Raw genomic sequence first — 22,349 nt, 5'->3', positions numbered from 1 at the left:
TATTCTCGTCGCTTGATAAACTTAAGATTGAGTCACTGTAGTCACTTGGACTATTTTAACGATATCTTTAATAACTTTTCAGGGCTGGCAAGTTTCAATCCCATAGAAGCCTATGGAGGAGTGATCCAGCTCTCAGATTTAATCAAAAATATCATAATTTGTGTTCTGAAGATGAACGAAGGTCTTACGGGGTTGGAACAACATGAGGGTGAGTCAATACTGACAGAATTTTCATTTTTGGGTGAACTATCCCTTTAACCCTAAAACAGGCAATGTGACTCACGAGACACACATCGTTTTTATTGTCTTTTTTGGGGCATAAGAACGATTTTTTCATCAAATCCTTTTATCACTTATGCCAGTCTGGTCTGTCTTGAGTATGCTGGTCACATCATTTGCTTCAAATTTTTTGTGATCAATTAGTCAGCCTGACCTAAATCCAACATGGCTGCCAGTGGTGCAGAACATTCAGATTTTGAGATAAGTAAATATATATTAAACTTAGTTTTCTTCGGAAAAAATTTTTTTTAAAAAAAGAATACTGCTAACATTAATTGTGAACACTGTCTTAAGGTGCTGAAGGAGAAAATTAAGTAATATGTTGTTCATGTTGTTATTTAACACGTTTTGAAATGTATGTGACTCCTGAGTTACATTGCCTGATTAGGGTATAAAAAAAGGGATTAAACTAGCTCTATTTAAAATGCACTATTCAAACTTAAATGATTGTATTTCAAGAATGCTTTGGAATATAGACCAAAGTTTGGAAAAGAAAACATTCAGCAGATTATTGTTGAAGTGAAAGCACTTCAAAAAAATGAAAGTATGAAAAAGTTATGGAAGTTTAAACTTACAGTAAATCAATATACTATATATTACTATATAAATATTTTACTATAAAACTACTATAAAATCAAAGCCATATATCTAACCAAGTTGTGTTCCAAATTTGAAGTTGATATCACAAAAATTGAAGTTCCCATGAGATTTTGTTTAAGCATAATACTAAAAATAGCCACCGGATGACGTACATTCCATTGAGTTTAATTGTATGCATTCTGCCATTACAAATTAATACATTTCTGTCCAAATATCACTTCTGTCACAAAATATGTAACCTTGAGACTCAAACCTTTCTGGCAATATGTGTTTTGATTATAAATTATGAAACATGACGATACCCAATGTCGTAAGCTTTCGAATGATATATCATTTCTCAAGATTAGATCAGGTGAAATATGGGATAAAATTGTTTTAAACATGCAGTGGCAGTAACAGTGGTCCTTTTTTATACGTGACTCAGGAGACACAACTCATAAAATCCAAAATATATCAATTTAAAAAAAAAATGATTTTGGTTATGTTTTATTTATTATCCAGATGATATAAAAAATGACATGAAATTATTTTTTGCTTAGCATTTTCCACTCTTGCCTGTTTAAGGGTTAATAAAAACATTTGTATTCTGCCTTTCAGCTGATAAAAATTCTTTGTTCTTTAGTCCCTTCCAGAAAACACCATTACATCACAATGTAACATAAACATCTTTATTTTACATGACATTTAAATTCAACATCACTGAGCCCAAAGGCAGCAGGCATCATGCAGATAACTATTTTTGAACAGTTCTGACCAAGTCCAACTAAAATCCAACAAAATAAATAATGAACAAATAAAATATAAACCATCATAAATTTAGATCATTGAGAGTCTTATATTATTAAGAATATATTAAACCAAAAACGTTAATATTTTTTTTTAGATAGGATGTGAATTAAAACAACCACAGCAGGCAACAAATTGATAAATTCTGTTAAATTTAATTTACCGAATTATCCATTTGTTTTCTGACAGGGAACACGTGGAATAGCAGACGGGCCACCGCCTCAAAGACACCCAGAAGGAATTGCTATCATAGTAGGCTATTGAATGTTTTTTCAACTATCATCGGTCGTTTTTAATATTAGCCTACGTTCATATATTGGGTTTCAGTAAGCCTATTAAGGTGTTTTCTTACTCTTATTTATCATCAACAGGAGCTCGCTCGCCAGGACAGGATGCCAGAGGTGAGCTAGTCCAGCAATCTGAAACCTGTTTGGTACATTTAAATTCAAAACATATCACTTTGAGTATGAAGTAAACATACGTTCCTTCATGAGAACCATATTAACATGAAATAAATGTGATGTTTTATGCAGGGCTGAGTCCACACCCACCAGTTTACAGGAAGACGACTTCAGTTCAATACGGGATCATGGCTGATCAACGCAAGGCTGAGCTTTCACGACAAAAGTGCTATGAAGTAAGTGAATCAAATAAATATGATATTTTGAAATATGAAATATTTACTGCTTGTAAATTGTTTGGATTAGGTTTTTCTTTTGTGTGAAGAAATGAAAAGAAGCCCTTCTTCGGGCCCAACGTATATCTGAGAAGAAAAGTGCCATGTCTGAAAGAGAGCTGAAGGCAGGAAATGATTGGGCCGATTTTGAAGCCTGGTTAAAAGTCCAGAATGCACCAGAGGCCTAACAAGCGTAATTACTTTTCCATCACTGTTGAAAGTTGGTTTGTAAAAAATAATCCTGTTTCATTTTATAAAGCTCTGTTTGCCAGACACTGATTTTCATTTTGACATGTTTCAGGGTTCAGGATGTGAACAGGAGACCGCTAGAAACAGAAGAAGAACTTAAAGCTCTTGGAAGGTCAGCACAATAGTACTGACATGTCAATCTGCACAATTGATGTTTTTCTATTTTTGCATATACTGAAGATACTGCTTCTGATAACATTATTCATATCCATCTGTTACTGTAATCTCTTTCAGAAAAGTCAGTGTACTACTAATAAAATGTGAAGAGACAGAACCTGAAGAGGAACAGGAGATGGACCGTGTGCTGATGATGGGACTTTCAGAAGCTATAATGAGGGAATATGTGAACTTAACAAAAGAAATGCAGGAAGAGAACAAGGTCTTTAAGTGTGAAAAGGAAAAGATGTAAGTTTCTTGTGCACAATGATGGGTTTGATTTCTCCATAATTTCTGATCTGTGGGAACTGACGACAGTGTTTTGACCCTGTTTTTGCTTTGTGTGTTTGTGTGCAGGAAAGAGAAGGCAGACCGCAGTGAAGAGGAGGTGAACAACAACCTCATTGAACAACAGCAAGAGGAACTAAAAATACCAAACTACCTAGTGAGGAGCGACAACATCTCTAGAAAAACGAACGTAAGTGCACAATGTGTCCGATTTAAAGCCATCACAGCATCACACACATCCAAATGTAATAAAAGACTGTACAGCTGATCTGTCACTTGTGATATCATAATTTTGCTTTATCTCACCAGATGAGACAGAAGATCTTTAAGAAGATGGCGGACGTTTACTTGGAGAGCTTTGGTCGTTACTGCAGCCCTGATTTTCCAGATGCAATTCTGTCAGACTTTGAGGACTGGAGTTTAGACTTGTCGGAAGACATGCCACCTGAAACACTCCACAAACTACTAAAGCAGATTTTGAAAGACTTTGCTATGTGGTAAAATAAAAATACATATCTTTATGACACAAAGCGATAAAGCTTCTGTGATGATCATCAGTGTAATGTAGGATCAACCCCACATGTAATGACATTTGATCTTAAGAACACTGGAAATGAGTTCGCAGTGTTTCCAGAAGGAAAGGCTAGAAGAGCAGGCAGCAGAGAGGAAAGAGATGGAGGAAAAGAAAATAGAACTAATACAGTTGTTTAAGGAAATGAAACAGTCAGAGCTTATGATCTTAAAGCAACAGGCAGAGATCAGGAGCTTTTGTACTAAAGTAGAAAAATTGGCAAATACACACAAACACATTTACATATAAAGACACACTGATGTCACTGTGTCTTCTGTACAGTTCTGTCTCATAAGATTACACACTATTCATGTGTTCTACAGGAAATGGAATCAAGTCAAGATTTACAGGAGGAACTCCAGTACTCTCATTTGACGGCCTGGGTCCAAAAAAGATTCAATAGTCACACACGGTCCCCGTCAGGAGAGCTTCTCCAAGTTGAAGGACCCCATCAAGCAGATGGAAGTGGTAATAATGCACAAATACTTCTGGCAATCTTGAAAGAATCTGTATTTCTTGTTGAAATTAATTTTAAAATGAAAATGAGGTACAGTAAAGATCGGCAAACAGGAATGTGTGATAAAATGCAACACGCAAGCTGGTGTTTTTTTCACAACTGCTTTGGTCAATAACTTTTTTGGTTATTGTAATTTTCCCTCCAGGTTCGGGACTTTTTTCGACTTGCGAGAGTGTAACCTTCTGACAAAGATGAGTCGAACCCACAACAAGATTAAGAGCCAGATGTGCCTGGAAAAACTAATTTCTAAATAAAAATGATCACATGACCCGCTTTTGACTGGATGGTGTTCTGGGGTGGGAGGGACAGGAGGGATACATTTATATTCATATGTATATTTTAACATATTTGTTTCCATGTAGCCTTTAATACTTTACAAATGGTGTTTTTTAAGTTGTTATATTTAATTTCACTATAATTGATTGCACCTATCCGGATAGCCTATAGTCGATTTTTTATAATCAACTGCTTTTTTGTTTTCATTTCTTCATTGTGGTAAAAATTGAAGAAACTATACCTTGGTGACAGAGAATGCTGTGCTGGGCACTACATTCGTCTTTAAACAGTTTGATATCAATAAATATTGGGTACAATGACTACAAAATATGTGCCTCACACACACACACATATTTTCATGATATATCAGGACTTGTGAAAAAAACATGAAATATTAGGACATGCCTTTCCCAAGGTCCAACAGACCTTGTTATCAAATAATTTCCTACCAATGCTTCAAGGAATAGATCCATCTGTTGAGATTTTGGCTAAGGCTATATTTTGGGCAGACTTGATTTTTATGCTACTTATGAGGTCATAGCAACAAACACTGTCATTTCATGTTTAAGTGATTTGTGAAGCCCATAGTTACACATTAAATTTTCATATTTAAATGACTTATAAAGAATAAAAAATAGGGTGCATATTTGCAACTTGGCTGCTGTTTAAATGTTTGAAATTTCTTTCTACATTAGAAGCAGTGGTGTACAATATAGTCATGCTCAATGTTCAGTAAACCTTTTTCACATTTACAGGTTGATAAAATCTAGTAAAACTGAGTGGCTCAGAGATATATAAAAGCTAACTCAAAAGGGGTCGTAGCTCATGAAAGGTGCACTATGAGTTCCTGCATGGTGACACTTCTGTTGAAATTCCAAGTAAATACCAAACAAAACAGCATGTTTTTACAATATTTTTTTCATATTAGGTTCTTAGTTGCAGCTGATATATTGAAAATTCTTATGAGCTTATGCAAAAGAAACACTTCTGGTAGAATTCGTCCTTGCGATACAAAATGCCAGCCATCTTGTCGGTGATTGGCTGGAATGTGGTTTGTTGTATTTTGGTGCAGAACCTGTTGCCACTTGAATCTGGAACATAGTTGGCATCATCATAGTCCGTAACATCATCAGTCATGTCATTAAAGATCTAAAGGAAAATGGAGAGAAAAGCATCTCTCCATCAATAAGTTAAACATTTAATAAGAGCTAGAATATTGTTCTCCTAGTACCATCACATTGTGCATACAATATCATCGACTGAGGGAGGTCCAACATTTGAAATGATTAATAATTTTCATCAAACAGAAATGTTCACCCCAAGTTATATCCACTTAATGCTGATTGTCGCAAATTCACATCACACCGCTTCCATTCAGACTGCAGCCGAGATAGCGTTTGTATTCCCCCAATGCCAGTTTGTGCATATTTGATACGCACTGTACCTAGGATACGTAAATAATTTGCATCATATCTATTCTACATGTTATAGACAAATTAATAATCTCCACTTAATTTAGCATCAGATTGAAAGCAAAAACAAATATATCTTTTTAAATATAATTTTAAATACATTTAGATGTCAATGTTTCTCAGATTAACCATCTGAGAAACATTTCTCTTAAATCTTTGGAGTAAGAAATTAAGCTACTCTTAAAAGGCTAGGCTAATTTATGTTATAGAGATAATGTTCATGTAACATTAAAATACTAAAGTTTAATACTTATAATTACCAGATGGTTTGATTTAGGCTTGGATGTACATTCAGCCTTCTCATAACGATCCTCACAACAATCATGATGACGCTTCAGATTTTGCAGACGCTGTTTTACTCTAAGCTCAAATCAAACATCATGTGTACAAACCCGTAGTCTCACCTGGAATTATACACTATTTAATTTAATTTAAGAAAAATACCCCTAGAGTCTGCGAGAGCAGGGGCGGAAGATGACTCAATGTTGGACAACATGGTTAACGACGTTGGAATGGAAACGGATACGAGTATGGAGAATACTTCAAAAAAGAATAGTTCAGGTTCTGCAGTTAGCAAAGTCATTGAACTCCAAAATGAGTTATTTCTATTTTTGGCACATTCAAGACCTCCTTTATCATTTGGATAAGTAGCTTGAGTCAAATCCGTTGTTTTTTCGAGAAAATAATGGGTTGTCTTAACCTTAACTTCCAAAAGCCCATGAGAAACCAAGGCAGAACACCGTACCACCAGTTACGGCTCTTTGGCTTTGTTTTGGAATGCTCACGCTTGAGTTACGGTACTCTGCCTTTGTTTAGCCGCGCGTCAATATGAAGTTACGGTGCCGGCGTTCTATCAAATAATGCTACCTACCAGATCATACGGTGGTCTGCCTTTGTTTTACTCTCCATTAAAATTTACATTATGATGTAGCCTGTGTAGAGCTGTGTACAGCTGCCATCAATCCCTGTCTTCTGATGTCCTCAGAGCTTTGTCCTGCACTAATGCGGTCAGAACATTTAGCATGGTCTGAACCCGCTTCATCGACAAACGTGCGATAACGATCGCAAAGGATATATGCAGAGATGACAGAAAAATGTTACACATGCCAAATCAGGTGAATACAACAAATAACAAAAAGCCCCGCCTCACCCAGTTCGGATACCGGACCTGGTTGAAACAATCATGCAACTAGCTGGCAGAATGCCAAACCTTCGCCGGCGCCTTCAGCAGCGCCCTGAACCCGGTCGAGCCGATGCCGGACTACTATATCACAGGGAGTGATAATAATGAAGCAACAAGGGTATATTGGTGCATACAACATAAGGAAGCAAGAAGTGCTGGTGCATACAACATCAGACTAGCTTTTACAAGCAGGTTACAAATACAATCACAGCGTCCGGAATAAATCCGTGGGACGAGCGAAGTGCACAAGCACAATAATAGGGCAGACAGCTGAAACCACCGAATGCTGAAAAGACGCGAAACACAGAAGGTTGTGCTATAAATAGGGCTGGGCGATATGGCCTAAAAAAAAAATCCCCGATTTTTCCACAAGAAATCCGATTCACGATTTAAATCGATTTTTTTCTCTCCCTACTTAAAATCAATCTGCAGATGACAAAGAAATTGTTCAAAACAAGTTTTAACTTTATTTTGTTTTAATATTCCCTTCTGGGATTTGATCTCGATTAAGGTGCAATCAGAAACAACAAGCCAAAAAGATAAGAGGACAGGCCCTGTCTTTGAAAACAATGAAAATGTAACGTAAAATAAAATGGGTGGATTGGGATTGGGGGGATATGTAAAAAAACAAAAAACTTGCGGTGATTGTCAAATTATTTGGTAACTAAACATAATTTTATTAAGTTTACTGGTATGCTACTGTTTTTATTATTGCTTAACACAAATTTCACAATTTCAATTCAATTCTTGTGATTTGATTCTGATCTTGATTCAATATAAATTCCTTTGGATAAATAGGTACAGTAGATACGTTAATGTGTTAATTGTTCTCCCAAAAAAAAAAAAAAAAAAAATCACCTAATGCTGTAAACATACAGAAAGCCCTGTCAGCTGGTATTATTAAAGGTTAAAACCAACTCAAATTAAATATAATGCGTTTTTTATTTTATAATGCGTCTAACTAACATGCGTGCTATGGGTCATTAAAAGGCATCCTGAGGTAAATGTAACGTTACGTGACATATGTTGTTCTCCAGCTGTTTTATGGACATCTTTCCGCTGTTGAAAAACACTGGTCGATCGATTTTATTACATCTCAGTAAGTTTGTAGTAAAGAGTAACAGATGTTTGGTTCACATGCCGCTTGAACTGAGATCTGCCAGCGTTCTTTCACGTCACATTTACAAGCGCCAAAACGGTGTTTATTGTTTGAATTTTGTGATAAAATGGACAGAATCTGAGAGCTGAGAATCTGTTTCAAATCGATAGTAACCTGCTCTGTCTTGTCTGTCGGTGTCAGTGTCCTCTTTACTTCGCGATTTTTCTCTGCGTGCGAAAATGGATGTGTGGCGTGAGAGCGTTTAAAAAGTGACAGAATTGCGTCTCTCACAGTGAACTTGTGAGAGTTGGCAGCCCTGCAGATTCAGCTTGTAGCCTAAATGTTTTCGACGGGTGTGCTTCTGCTGCCGCGGTCTTGCTCATTTGCCATGTTGTTTGTGTATCTCTATCATGGCAAACGCTGAGCCCGGTCGGAACTACGGGAGCCCAGATGGGAGCGTCGGCGGTTGTAAAAGAGAAAAACGATTTTCATTCAAAAAAATCGGCGTAAACTACACATTCGAGTTAATCGATAAAATCGATTTATCGCCCAGCACTAGCTATAAATGCATTAGTCATCTAGGTAGTCCAGAACGCGCTCCCTACTGAGTCTCAAGGGGGAAAGCACTGCGTAGGCTACTTTTCGTGAACGGACGAGGAGCGTGACACCTTCGAACACGAATCTCGGTAAGTGTCTGTGAAAGTATGCGTCTTTCAGATCCACCGCTATAAACCAGTCTCCGGGTCGAATGTGCGCGAGGATCTGTTTTATCGTGATCATTTTGAACGCATTTTTAGCAAGTCTTATTGTTCTGGAGATTTAGGTAAGGACTGTATTTATGCTGGAAAAGGTGGATTTGTATCCGCACTGGTGTGTCGGCAAGAACACATAAGACTCAGTTGAACCCAGAGTTTGAAGTTTACTGATGATTCAGTTGAATGGTAACAGTGAGTGGTATTCTTGTCATTAACTCGCTCACATAAGACTACTACCAAAGGAAAAAGGAGATATAAATTCTGCATATGAGCATTCATAGTTCGTCTCTTGCTGACTGCGAGGCACTGACTAACGTCATTCGGAAAACAGCGCTCTGATTGGATGGATCCTTCTTAACACTGCCGACCCCAAATATTGCTATGCTAATTAATCAGTCTGAGGGGGCTCAGATAGGTTCCTCTTAATCTGAGAATGAGGGAAGGGGGATCAGGCGGGAGACAGGCCGGGTGTAGGTCTTATCCTTAACCTGAATCTCGGCAGCTCTGATATGGCCATCAGAACCTGTAGTGTAGGCAGGTAGTGACGAATGAAACTTAACCAGAACAGATCGGCCAGAACTTGACTCTGCCTCCATCTCCGTTTGCCCATAAGTTCGGTAGCAGGATAAACTAAAAAGGGTAGTGAGCTGTCTGGCCGCCCCATAAGCAGGTAATTTGGTGTAACGGGGTCAAGGTCGGCTACATTACTGGAAATATAACCAAGGGGCTTGCTATTAAGCATTCCTTCCACTTCAATGAGTACTGTTTGGAGAACTTCCTCTGTTACAACTTGGGAACTGACTGTGACCCGGAGGGCAGTCTTGACAGACCTAATTTCTCTTTCCCATGCACCTTCAAAGTGTGGGGCTCCAGGTGGGTTAAAATGGAAATAAATTTTCTGTTTAGCTAAATGTAGCTGGATTTGGGGAGTGAGCGATGTAAAGGCTTCATGCAACTCTCTTTGTCCTCCATGGAAGTTTGTGCCATGGTCTGAAGGTGTGCCGCGGTGAGCTACAAATCTCATCAAGGCCATCAGAAAGGAATCAGTATCAATGAATGTGAGGAGGTCTAGGTGAACGCTTCGTGTTGTAAGACACTTAAAAATGATTCCCCACCTCTTTTCACATCGTCTTCCAATCTTGATTTGGAATGGTCCAAAACAGTCCATGCCTGTACTGTAGAATGGGGGTTTGAGCAGTCTGAGTCGAGCTGGTGGTAGATCTGCCATTCTGGGAATAACTGCTTTGTTCTTCCATTTTTGACAGTCTTTGCACAAATGTTGTTCTTTACGTATAGCTTCTCGCCCCCTCAGTATCCAAAGGTTTCTCCTTATCTCTCCAAAGACTCTTTCAGGTCCTGGATGGCAGAGTTTACTATCATCAGAGTTTACTATCAATGGATGTAGAAGCATAGGTTACTTTAAAGCTATGTCTTAGTTGGTGCTTATCTTGTCGAAAGCCGAGTACAAATCAGCATGAAGTTTTAACATCTACTCTCGTGTAATGGAAATCATGAAGATCTGGATACGTCCAGTGACTGCAGTGAATAGTGCTGCTGGCAACAAGGGAAAGACCTTGTGACAGCCTGGAGAGACAGCTGACAGGAGGAAAGAGACCCCAATGGGGCTGGTAAGGGTTAGTTACCCTTGTCGGCAGTATCCAGCTCTGTGTTTACAAGATGCTGGAGACACCCGCCCAAGGCTTCTGAGAAATTAAAGAGAAAAATACCCCTAGAGTCTGCGAGAGCAGGGGCGGAAGATGACTCAATGTTGGACAACATGGTTAACGACGTTGGAATGGAAACGGATACGAGTATGGAGAATACTTCAAAAAAGAATAGTTCAGGTTCTGCAGTTAGCAAAGTCATTGAACTCCAAGCTTGTGTCTGTGGCTGGAGCAAGGCGACAACGGTCAGGGGGTTGAAGATTCATCAAGGGAAAATGAAATGCTTGAGGGAGAAGGGACAAGGGCCTCGCATTGATCAGTACTTCTTACGAAGTCAGTAAGGTCAGTCGAATGAAATCCAGCGACAGGAAGCAAACCACAGTTCGCAGGATATCAGTACCCCTGTCATAGAGGAGATGAGGGTTTGCACAGTTAGTGATGAACACATTGATACTTGTGAACCCGGTCAGACTAGCCAGCATAAGAGAGAAAAGAACCTCAACGGGCATAGGCCTGGAGTTAGATGGCCAAGAGCTTGTGAGAAAACTGCATGGGACACGGTAAACACAGATCTATGCTTTGCATTGGAAAGATTAACTGGTACAGTTGAAAAGAAGCTGGATAAATTTGGGGACATTATTTACGCATATGGAAGTGAGAGGTTTGGTGTGGAAAAAAGGAAGGAAAAAGTACAAACTACTCCTGGATTGTCTAGACGGCAGCAGAACATTGAAGGGTTAGTTAGAGAAACGAGACAGTTGAGGAAGCAATGGAAAAGAGCGGAACAATGTCAGAAGTAGGGACTCAATCTCTTACAAAGTGCCATAAAAGATAAGCTTGCAACATTACGCAGAGCTGAGCGCCTACGGAAACGCTACAAAAAGGAGCGTGCGAGGGCTAATTTCTATAAAGATCCATTCAAATTCGTAAAGAAGTTATTCACCAGTGAGAAGAACGGCACTTTAAAAGCATCTAGGGTTGAGCTAGAGAGATATTTGGAGGAAACGCATACAGATGCAAAAAGGCATGAGCCTATGTCAATTCCGTCAGACATCCCACCTGTCAATCCACCAGAATACCAAATGGAGGTCTGTGCACCTAAGTGGAAAGAGATAGAGCAGGTTGTGAGAAAGGCAAGGGCTTCATCATCTCCAGGGCCTATTGGAGTTCCGTACAGTGTACAAGAGTGCTTCAGGAGTTCTACGAATTCTGTGGAAATTGATAAAAGTGGCTTGGGAAAAGCAGGTTGTACCTAGAGCATGGCGCCGAGCAGGGGGAGTCTTTATACCCAAAGAAAAAGATGCTACAAGCATCAGTCAGTTTCGCCCTATTTCACTATTAAACGTCGAAGGCAAGATTTTCTTCAGCATTATTGCTCAGAGATTGTCAACCTACCTATTAAAGAATGGCTTCATTGACACTTCAGTTCAAAAAGCGGGCATTCCAGGATCCTCAGGATGCTTAGAACACATCAGTGTTATCTGGCAACGAATTCAATCAGCTAAAAAGGGGAGGAAGGATACACGTGACATTCCTGGATTTGGCTAATGCATATGGTTCAGTGCCACATGAGCTTCTTTGGGCATCATTTGATTTTTTCAGGGTACTGATGTCGATAACAAATTTATTGAAAGCCTATTTTGGAGATTTGCAATTTAGTTTCTCAACTCCAGAATCATTAGGGCATCAAAATGGGTAGTAGGAGGAGAGCACTTGGCTTCTGGGATGCGACTACCACCAATCAGAGCATACATGGATGACATGACAACCATGACTACAACGGTAGCCTGCACTAATCGGTTATTGGGGAAGTTAACAGATAATATTGAATGGGCACGAATGCAGTTTAAGCCCTCTAAATCAAGGAGCATCTCAATAATTAAAGGCAAGGTAGTAGATAAAACATTCTTCATTAATGGTGAGGCAATACCAACAGTTTCTGAGAAGCCAGTGAAGAGTCTAGGGAGATGGTACGATGGGGATCTAAAGGACACAGTTCGAGTGGTAGAAGTTAGACGACAAGCAGTGGAAGGGTTGAAGACAATAAACAGCTGTGCTCTACCAGGCAAACTGAAACTCTGGTACTTTCAGTTTGGTCTACTGCCAAGGTTGCTGTGGCCACTGACTGTGTACGAGGTTTCTTTGACAACAGTGGATAAGCTGGAAGCGTTAATAAGTTCATATATCAGGAAATGGTTGGGAGTTCCACGCTGCCTCAGCAGAGTGGGACTTTATAGTAAAGGAGTATTGCAGCTGCCAGTCTCTGCTTTAACCGAGGAGTTTAAGTGTGCCAAGGTCAGACTGGAAATGACTTTAGCAGAGTCACGCGACAAATGTGTAAGGGAGGCAGCCCCTGTTCTAAAAACTGGTCAGCAAAGAAATCTGTAGTAGAGGCAAAGGCTGACCTTCAAATTGGTGATATCGTGGGACAGGTACAGCATGGAAGAGGGGGTTTTGGGCTCAGTTTAGCTCCTCCTAAATGGCACAAGGCAGGCCAAGCTCAAAGGAGGAAGTTGGTAGTCAACGAGGTGCGAAAGCAGGAGGAGAGGATGAGATGTATAAAGGCCATTTCCCAGGCCAAGCAGGGAGAGTGGATGAGATGGGAGAGTGTGGAACAACGCAAAATGGGCTGGCAAGACCTTTGGTCAATGGAAGAGAGTAGGATCAGTTTCCTTATTAGGTCAACATATCATGTTCTCCCATCACTGCAGAACCTAAACTGGGTAGGAGAGGATCCCTCTTGTCCTTTATGTTCATTACCTGCCACATTAAGGCACATTTTGACAGGATGTAAGGTGGCTCTTAGCCAGGGTCGGTTTACTTGGCGCCATGACCAAGTATTGCGATGTTTGGCTTTAGCATTGGAAGGCAAGCGTAGTATGACCAATAAGTTGCCGCCTGTTCTAGCAAAACATTACACGCAGAAGACAATATTCCTCCGCCCAGGCGAGCAACCACCAAGAAAAGGTGCTAACACCAATTCTCGCCCAGGACAACGGGAAGCTGCTAGGGACTGGAAGATGCTGGCTGATCTTGATCAACGGCTTATTTTTCCACCTGAGATTGCCACCACTAACCTACGACCAGATATTGTTTTGTGGTCTAGATCAGCACGCATTGTTCAACTGATAGAATTAACAGTGCCATGGGAGGATGCGGTAGATGAGGCATATGAAAGGAAGAAACTGCGGTATGCTCATCTGGCCACGGAAGCAGAACAGCGAGGATGGAGAGTCCAGGTTTATCCAGTGGAAGTGGGTTGTCGGGGTTTTGTGGCACACTCTACAACCCGGTTTCTCAGAGACGACGGATTCAGTGGCCAGGAGTTGCATCGCACAGTAAAGAACTTATCTGAAGCAGCAGAAAAGAGCAGCAACTGGCTGTGGTTGAGACGGAAAGATTCTAGCTGGCTGTGTACAGGCCGCCATGCTAAGGTTTCTTGAAAACTTGAAGAGTTTGTTGGTTTATTTGTATAGGTTGTATAGTATTTACAGTCATTACGTTCCTGTGTATATTGCGTGAATGACGGGTGGTTGGGCAGATATTGTGTTTTGTGGTAGGTGGTATGCCATACGGAACCGTTGCCACTGAAACTGCATATTAACGCACCAGTGGGGCTCGACAGCCTTAGTCAAACGGGTTGGCGCGTATGGTTGGGTTGCGGAGAGATTGCGAGATTGTGGTTAGGTCTCAGCAGCAACTGTTGGTTTATTTGTATAGGTTGTATAGTATTTACAGTCATTACGTTCCTGTGTATATTGCGTGAATGACGGGTGGTTGGGCAGATATTGTGTTTTGTGGTAGGTGGTATGCCATACGGAACCGTTGCCACTGAAACTGCATATTAACGAACCAGTGGGGCTTGACAGCCTTAGTCAAACGGTTTGGCGCGTATGGTTGGGTTGCGTAGAGATTGTGGTTAGGTCTCAGCAGCAAGTGGGAAGTAGAGGTCAGTAAGCTGGGCTGAGTTGAGTGGGGGACGGAGGGGGGTGACTCTGGGACGCCAGAGTCACTGTCGAGCCCTCTTGAGGTGTCGTGGGCTAGTCGACAAAACACTGAGGACGGAAGGTGCCCACTTGACGACCCTAGAGATGTCCCCTACTCAGCTCAATCCAGACGGTTGTCATGGGGGGACCGCACTGTGGTTGCAGCCGTTGTGTGTGCTGACACGTGTTAACACTAGACAGAAGGAGATTTACATCACCATATGGATAGAAGCGTAAATGGATGTAGAAGAATAGGTTACTGTAAAGCTATGTCTTAGTTGGTGCTTATCTTGGCGAGTACAAATCAGCATGAAGTTTTAACATCTACTCTCGTGTAATGGAAATCATATTCTCGAATCAGTAACTTGGTAACCCAGTGATGTGGGTCAAGAACTACAGGGTGTATAACTGACAGCTCTAGTCCTTCAGCTCGACGTAAACGACCACCAACTCTTATAAGCTGACAAGAGTCGTCAAATTCTGGGGCAAGAGCAAGTAGTCGACTAGTGGAAGGTACAGATTTGCCAGCTTTTAGCAGTTTGTATTCATCTGGAAAACTATCAATTTGAGATTTCTGCAGGATATGCCATTCTGCAGTTTCGTAGTCCACTGCTGATTGTGGTCCTGTATCTTTTAGCCCCTGAACTGTGGCCTTCACTAACTCGCTGCAGGTGTTGTGTGTGGTAGGGTCGGGAATGTCAGGAACAACTACTTCCGTCATAAGTCCACAGAAGATTCCTTTGCGCTTCTCTGTTTTGATTTCTGGTGGTTGTATAGGAGGACAGACAGGCCATATTGACTCAGACTCAAGCAGGAACGATGGTCCTTGGCTCCATCTGTTGGGCACTGACAGCTGAGAAAGAGTTTTACCTCGGGTGAGGTCATCTGCTGGATTACTGCTGGAATACACGTAAGCTTGCTCAGAAGCATCGCAAAAGATGTGAATCTGTCTGGTGTTGTGGGAATGATTAATGTCTGAAGATGTGACACAGCGGGGTAGTGAAATACTTGCTACCGTAGGAAGTTCCGCCTCCCATTCTCTCCAGGATCTCAAAAGGTCGTCAGGTAGATTTGTGTCATCCCAGTCTCGTTGCTTGTCCCATAATCTCTGAACTAGAGTCTTGGTTTGTGTGGTGAAGGGGAGTATGAAGCCTAGGGGGTCATACTGGGTTGCAAGTTCCTTGTAAACGTGTCCAAGGGTACATGGTCCAGACTTGACAGGACTGGTTTTATACCCAAGAAGGTCTGATTTGCAGTACCACCTCAAACCTAGTGCCGGTTCTTGAGCATCGGTACGATCTTGAGATAGCCACAATTCGGTCCTGCTGGATCTCGCTTCTGTTGGTAGGTGGTCCACCACACTGGGATCATTACTTGCCCATTGGCGAAGGTTGAACCCACCACTAGCAAAGAGGGTGCAGAGTCTGTCTACAAGCTGCCTTGCCTTTTGAGGTGATGGTAGGCTCTTCAAACAATTGTCCACGTAGAAATTCCTTTCTACCGTGGTTCTGATATTGTAATCAGGAGTGCTATGATCTGAAACATGTCGCTGGACAGCATAAATGGCACAACACGGACTACAAGTAGTGCCAAAAGGTAGCACTTGCCATTCATAAATGTCTGGTGGTTTAGATCTGTCCATGTCTCGCCATAAAAAACAGAGAAGATGCCTGTCTTCTGGGAGGAGACGAACTTGGTGGAACATGCCTTTAATATCCCCGCTTATTGCCACTGGATGCTCACGAAAGCACAGGAATACACCTAGCAATGATGGGCCCAAGGCTGGTCCTGGCAGCAGATAGTTATTCAGGTTATGGCCTTCAAAGTCAAATTAACAGTTAAAAACCACGCGGTTCTTACCGTTGTGCTGCACAAGGTGGTGAGGGATGAACCATGACTTACTTTGTGAATTAACTGTTTCAGGTGGGAGTTTGACAACATAGCCCGAGGTCTCTAATTTCTTTATCTCTTGTTGGTTGGCGGCTGCTTTACTGGGGTCTTTCTCCAGGCGTTTCTCTGTGTTCCTAAGGTTAGTAAGCACTGCCTCCATAGGAGCATGAAGTATGGGCATATCCTTCTTACGCAGGAGAGGAGTGGCATAGCGACTTACGCCATCGATCAGTACTCTGACAGTCTGTGACTGAAGCAAGTCAAGGGCTTCTTGGTCCTGCTTAGACCGAGTGACAGATTTCTCATTTCTGTTGGGAATCACGTCTGCTTGCCAGAGTCTCTCAACATTCTGGAACAACTCTGTCATCGAGGGATTAATGGCAATGTGCAGACACTGTTGAGATTTCACATTATCTCCAAATACTCTTGCTGGGCCTTGTAAAGACCAACCCAGTCTTGTTTGACAGCTGCCGGACCTCCAGGTGGACCGAGACGGACTGGTTCAATCTGAGTGATAAGATGAGGATGATCTGCTCCAATCAGTAACAGGGGACAGGCTTTGTGAATAGGCTGTAATGGTAAGCCTTTCAAATGTTGGTATCGTCGCCGAAGCTCTGCAACAGGGTAAGAATTTTCAGCTAAGCTAAGTAGTTCTGCTGTGAAGGCTCCCGTTATTTTGTAACTCCTGCCAGGTTGGGATGGAGTTGAAATCTGAAAGGACACTGAAGTACCGCGAAGCTTAATGATGTCCTGCCTTATAGTTCTTAAGGCTAAGTCCTCTGCCTGGCCTGTAAGTCCCAGCCTCCGGGCTGCCGCTGGTAACAGCATAGTCCGTTCAGAACCATCATCAAGCACAGCGTAAGTATCTAGGCTCTATCCCTTATGCTTCAGAATGACTCTGACCACTTTCAGAAGGACGCTGCTGAATCCTTGAGGGCGGTCAAGGTATAGCATTTTGCTAGTTGAACTGACTGAACAGGTCCCTTCTTTCACTGGCTTAAAGTTGACCTCATGGAGGATTTGGAGGTGCTTTCCATTACAAAGATGGCAGAGTTTCTTTAGAGTACACTGTGCAGCTCTATGGTTGCGTCCACACTTCCAGCATCTGTTATTAGTCTTAATCCAGTCAATCACTTGGTCTTTGGTTAAGGACTGGAATGCGGCACATTGACTCAGGTAATGTCCTTTACTGTCACAGAATCAGAAAGAGCTTTATTGCCAAGTGTGCTTGCACACACAAGGAATATGTTTTGGTACTGAGGCTTCCAGTGGACATATACAAATACAAATACAACAAGTAACATAATACTACAAATTATAAGAATAAAAAAATATAAATATATGAGAATAAAAGTATCACAGTTGGGTTTAGTCAGAATAGACATTTTCAGATTTACAGATTAAGAACATATTTGCAGTGTTTTGAATATTATAAATAAATAAATCTACATATAAGTATCACCTGAGTTTTAGGATATTGCACTAAACAGTTGGAGTATTGCACTTAAAGGCATATGCCTTGGGAGGTGTGTTAACTGTTCAGGAGGGAAATGGCCTGTGGGAAGAAACTGTTCCTGTGCCGAGATGTTCTTGTGGCCAGTGATCTGAGTCGCCGTCTTGACGGTAACAGTTCAAACTGGTGGTGTCCAGGGTGAGTGGAGTCTGTGGTGATTTTACCTGCTCTCTTCCTCACTCTGGAAGAGTACAGGTCCTGGAGGTTTGGCGTGGGGGCACCAATAATCCTCTCCGCAGTCCGGACTGTCCGTTGTAGTCTCCTGATGTCTGATTTGGTAGCTGAACCAAACCAGACAGTGATGGATGTGCATAAGACAGACTCAATGACGGCTGAGTAGAACTGAATCAGCAGCTCCTGTGGCAGGTTAAACTTCCTCAGCTTGCGAAGGAAGTACAGTCTCTGCTGGACTTTTTTCACAATGGAGTCAATGTGATTGTCCCACTTCAGGTCCTGAGAGATGGTAGTGCCCAGGAACCTGAATGACTCCACTGCTTCCACAGTGCTGTTCATGATGGTGAGTGGGGGGATTGCTGGGCTGTTCCTCCTGAAGCGTGTTCAGCTCAAGGTTGTTATAACTGCACCAGACAGCCTCCAGCCTCAACCTCCAGTCTGTAAGCAGACTCGTCACCGTTTCGGATGAGACCGATGACAGTGGTGTCGTCGGCAAATTTCAGGAGCTTGACAGAGGGGTCTTTAGAAGTGCAGTCATTAGTGTACAGGGAAAAGACCAGTGGGGAGAGAACGCACCCTTGGGGGGAGCCAGTGCTGATTGTGAGAGTCCTGGATGTGTGTTTCCCCAGTCTCACTCGCTGATGCCGGTCCGTCAGGAAGCTGGAGATCCACTGACAGATCGAGGATGGTAACATTTACATTTATTCATTTAGCTGACGCTTTTATCCAAAGCGACTTACAATTGCTATATATGAGGTCGCACGCCTCTCGAGCAACTAGGGGTTAAGTGTCTTGCTCAGGGACACATTGGTGTCTCACAGTGGATTCGAACCCGGGTCTCTCACACCAGAGGCATGTGCCTTATCCACTGCGCCATCACCACCACCTGTAAGGAGAGCTGGGTCAGTTTGGCTGTGAGAAGACCAGGCATGATGGTATTGAAGGCCGAACTTAAGTCCACAAAGAGGATCCTTGCATAAGTCCCTGGTCTGTCGAGATGTTGCAGGATATAATGCAGTCCCATGTTGACTGCATCATCCACAGACCTGTTTGCTCTGTAAGCAAACTGAAAGGGATCCAGCAGGGGTCCAGTGATGTCCTTCAGGTGGGCCAACACCAGTCTTTGAAACGACTTCATGACCACAGACGTGAGAGCGACAGGTCTGTAGTCATTAAGTCCAGTGATGCTGTTTTTTTGGGGGACAGGAATGATAGTGGAGCGTTTGAAGCAGCAGGGAACTTCACACTGCTCCAATGATCTATTGAAGATCTGCGTGAAGACCGGGGCCAGTTGGTCAGCGCAGGCTTTTAAACAGGCAGGTGAGATGCCGTCTGGGCATGAGGCTTTCCTAGTCTTCTGTTTTTTGAAGACTCTGCTCACGTCCTCCACACAGACCTTAAGCTCAGGTTGGATGTCCGGAGGAGGGGGGAGTGGGAGTGCAGGAGGTGATGGTGAATGTGTGAAGTGCAGATCAGACCGGGTGTGTGGTGTGAATGAGGGCTTTTCAAACCTGCAGTAAAATGAATTTAAATCGTCAGCCAGGTGTTGATTGTCCACAGATCGGGGAATGGTGACTTGTAGTTGGTGATGTTCCTCAGGCCAGTCCAGACTGATGATGGGTCGTTGGATGAAAACTGTTTTTTCAGTTTTTCAGAGTAGTTCCTTTTAGCAACTCTGATCTCCTTTGTCAATCTGTTTCTGACCTGGTTATACAAGATTTTATCCCCACTTCTGTAAGCATCCTATTTGGCATGACGAAGGTGTTTGAGTTTCCCAGTAAACCATGGTTTATCATTAGTGAATGATAAGAATATCCTGGTAGCAATGCATGTATCCTCACAGAAACTTATAAATGATGTTACAGTATCTGTGAGCTCATCCAGATCGGTGGTAGCAGCTTCAAAAACAGTCCAATCAGTGCAATCAAAGCAGGCCTGTAGATCCTGCTCTGCTTCATTAGTCCATCTTTTTACAGTCCTTATCACAGGTTTAGCTGATTTCAGTTTCTGCCTGTAGGTCGGAATAAGATGAACCAAACAGTGATCAGAGAGCCCCAAAGCTGCCCGTGGGACGGAGTGATACACATTTTTTATTGTGGTGTAACAGTGGTCCAGTATATTACTGTCTCTGGTGGGACATGTAACGTGCTGTCTGTATTTTGGTAGTTCACAGGAAAGATTTGCTTTGTTACAATCTCCAAGAATTATTAGAAGAGAGTCTGGATGCCTTTGTTCCGTTTCAGCTATTTGTTCAGCCAGCTGTTGTAGCGCCGCGCTCACGCACACCTCTGGAAGGATGTAAACATTCACGAGAATGAAAGAGGAAAACTCCCGTGGCGAGTAGAAAGGTTGAACACCAATTTTCGTTAATGTAGAAACACAATCCACCATCTCTCTTTTTCCCCATTAGCTCCGCGATGCGATCCGCTCGGAACAGCAGGAAGCCCGGCAGATGTATTGCGTTGTCCGGTATGGCTTCACTCAGCCAGGTTTCAGTGAAGCACAGAGCAGCAGAGTTAGAAAAAATCCTTGTTAATGCGGGTGAGGAGAAGTAGTTCGTCCATTTTGTTAGGAAGGGATCGGAGGTTCGCAAGATGAATACTGGGGAGTGCAGTGGGCAGGCCGCGCTCGCTGAGTTGAACCAGCGCGCCGGCTCGCTTTCCTCGTTTGCGTCTGACCGCGCATTTGAACAACAACGCTGCCCCTCCGACGAGAATGTCCAGCAAAACGTCTGAATAATCAAAATCTGTATAGAAGTTTTCTGGTGTGTGTTTCCTAATGTCCAGTAGTTCGTCTTTGGTGAAACTGATAGGAAAATAATGACTAAACACAGGACAAACGAACAAAAACAACACAATGGCTGGAGAGCTACACACTAAGGCAGTCGTCTGCGGCGCCATCTTTGATAAGTCGGCAATATGGACAGAAGGCAAAGCTTTTGCCTTGACTCTTGGTTGGCACTGGTGGTACTGAGGAAGATAATTCGTTTGAGCCATGAAGGATTGTAGTCTGTCTGACCTTGGCTTTAGTTTCCTTCTGTTGATACACTCGGGAACAGGCTCTATCTTTCTGGACCTTATATCCACCAAAGCTCTCTGGATCTTGGCACCAGGATTCGAAATTAAGCCATTTAGCTAGATCAAGCAGCGTGTACACTGAGCCAGGTTCATAACTCATGTGCCTGCGGAAGGATGCTCTTTGTTCTGGAGGGAGCTTGGACAAAAGTTGAGCCACATGGGATCCACAATGCAATTCAATGTCTCCTTCTGTTCCTAATGTCTTAAGGAATCCTACTAAGGCTTGTAGCTGAAGAGAGAAGCGTTCAAAGCCTACAGTGTCGCCAGGCTGAATATCTCATGTATCCATAATGGCAGCAATTTTGCTCAGGGCAAGCTGATGAGGTCGACCGAACCGTTCAGTGAGGGCTGTCATGGTATCTGAGTAGGGAGTGGATGGATTTAAAAAGGAATCAGCGATGAGGCGAGCATCTGTTAACTTTAGGTGATCTACAAAATCTGGTACTTGAATAGCTCTGTAGCTTCATCAGATAGTAGGTTATTCAAGGCAAGTTTGAGACGGGCAAATTCACCAGGCTCTCGACGGGTAAAATCTGGAATGGTTGGCTGTGGACCTCTATAAATTATCTCCTGTCTTGCAGTGTTAGTCTGGATCCGTGGAAAGTAAGCTGGTGCTACATGCGGCTGACTGGAGTAAGTAGAAGGAGGTGTGTAGATAATAGAAGCTCTTCTTACTGTTGTTGGCTGCCTTGTGTCCCGCGTATCTCTGTGAGTGTCAACAGTGCCTAAGGAAATCTGAGCACCCACATTATCTGGAACAAAGGCATTTGTATAAGGCTGCATTGGAGGAGCATTCTGTGCATAGCTAACTGTATCTGCATAAGGATCTGTATTCCTAGATGTAGAAAGGTGGCGTGGTGCCGGAACTGGAAAGGCTCTAGGAGCCGTTGTAGGCTGTCTGCTTGCAACTCTAGGTAAAGGAACTGCAGGGGTTAATACTTGGAACAGTGACTTAGGCTTAGGAGTTGACATCTAGCTTTGCGACTGGTTTATCAGCATCTCCTGCATACTTTTCTGGATCTCCATAAGTTGGCTGATCTCTTCCCTCATGGATAGCTGAGTAGCACGGAGATGTCTATTCTCATGTTCCAGATCATGCACTGTGCTTTGGATATCAAGAGGTAAAGAACGTCCATAC

General features: G+C 42.4%; 1 protein-coding gene across 1 annotated transcript in view; it reads left to right on the top strand.

The window, feature by feature from the left end:
- Positions 1–2,833: 2,833 nt before the first annotated feature.
- The window catches only part of LOC143711279 (uncharacterized), a 549,769-nt gene continuing 530,253 nt past the window's right edge, over positions 2,834–22,349 (top strand). The window contains exons 1-3 of the mRNA XM_077202658.1: positions 2,834–2,995; positions 3,104–3,224; positions 3,344–3,531. Of these exons, the coding sequence (XP_077058773.1) occupies positions 2,883–2,995; positions 3,104–3,224; positions 3,344–3,531 (422 nt within the window). The 5' untranslated portion in view covers positions 2,834–2,882. The remainder of the gene's footprint in view (positions 2,996–3,103; positions 3,225–3,343; positions 3,532–22,349) is intronic.

The sequence above is a fragment of the Siphateles boraxobius genome, unplaced genomic scaffold (genome assembly GCF_051911475.1).
Source record: "Siphateles boraxobius isolate OS27281-9 unplaced genomic scaffold, OSU_SipBor_1 5, whole genome shotgun sequence".
Lineage (NCBI taxonomy): Eukaryota > Metazoa > Chordata > Actinopteri > Cypriniformes > Leuciscidae > Siphateles > Siphateles boraxobius.
The sequence above is the reverse complement of the archived record's forward strand: the minus strand, read 5'-3'. Positions and strand labels throughout refer to the sequence as shown.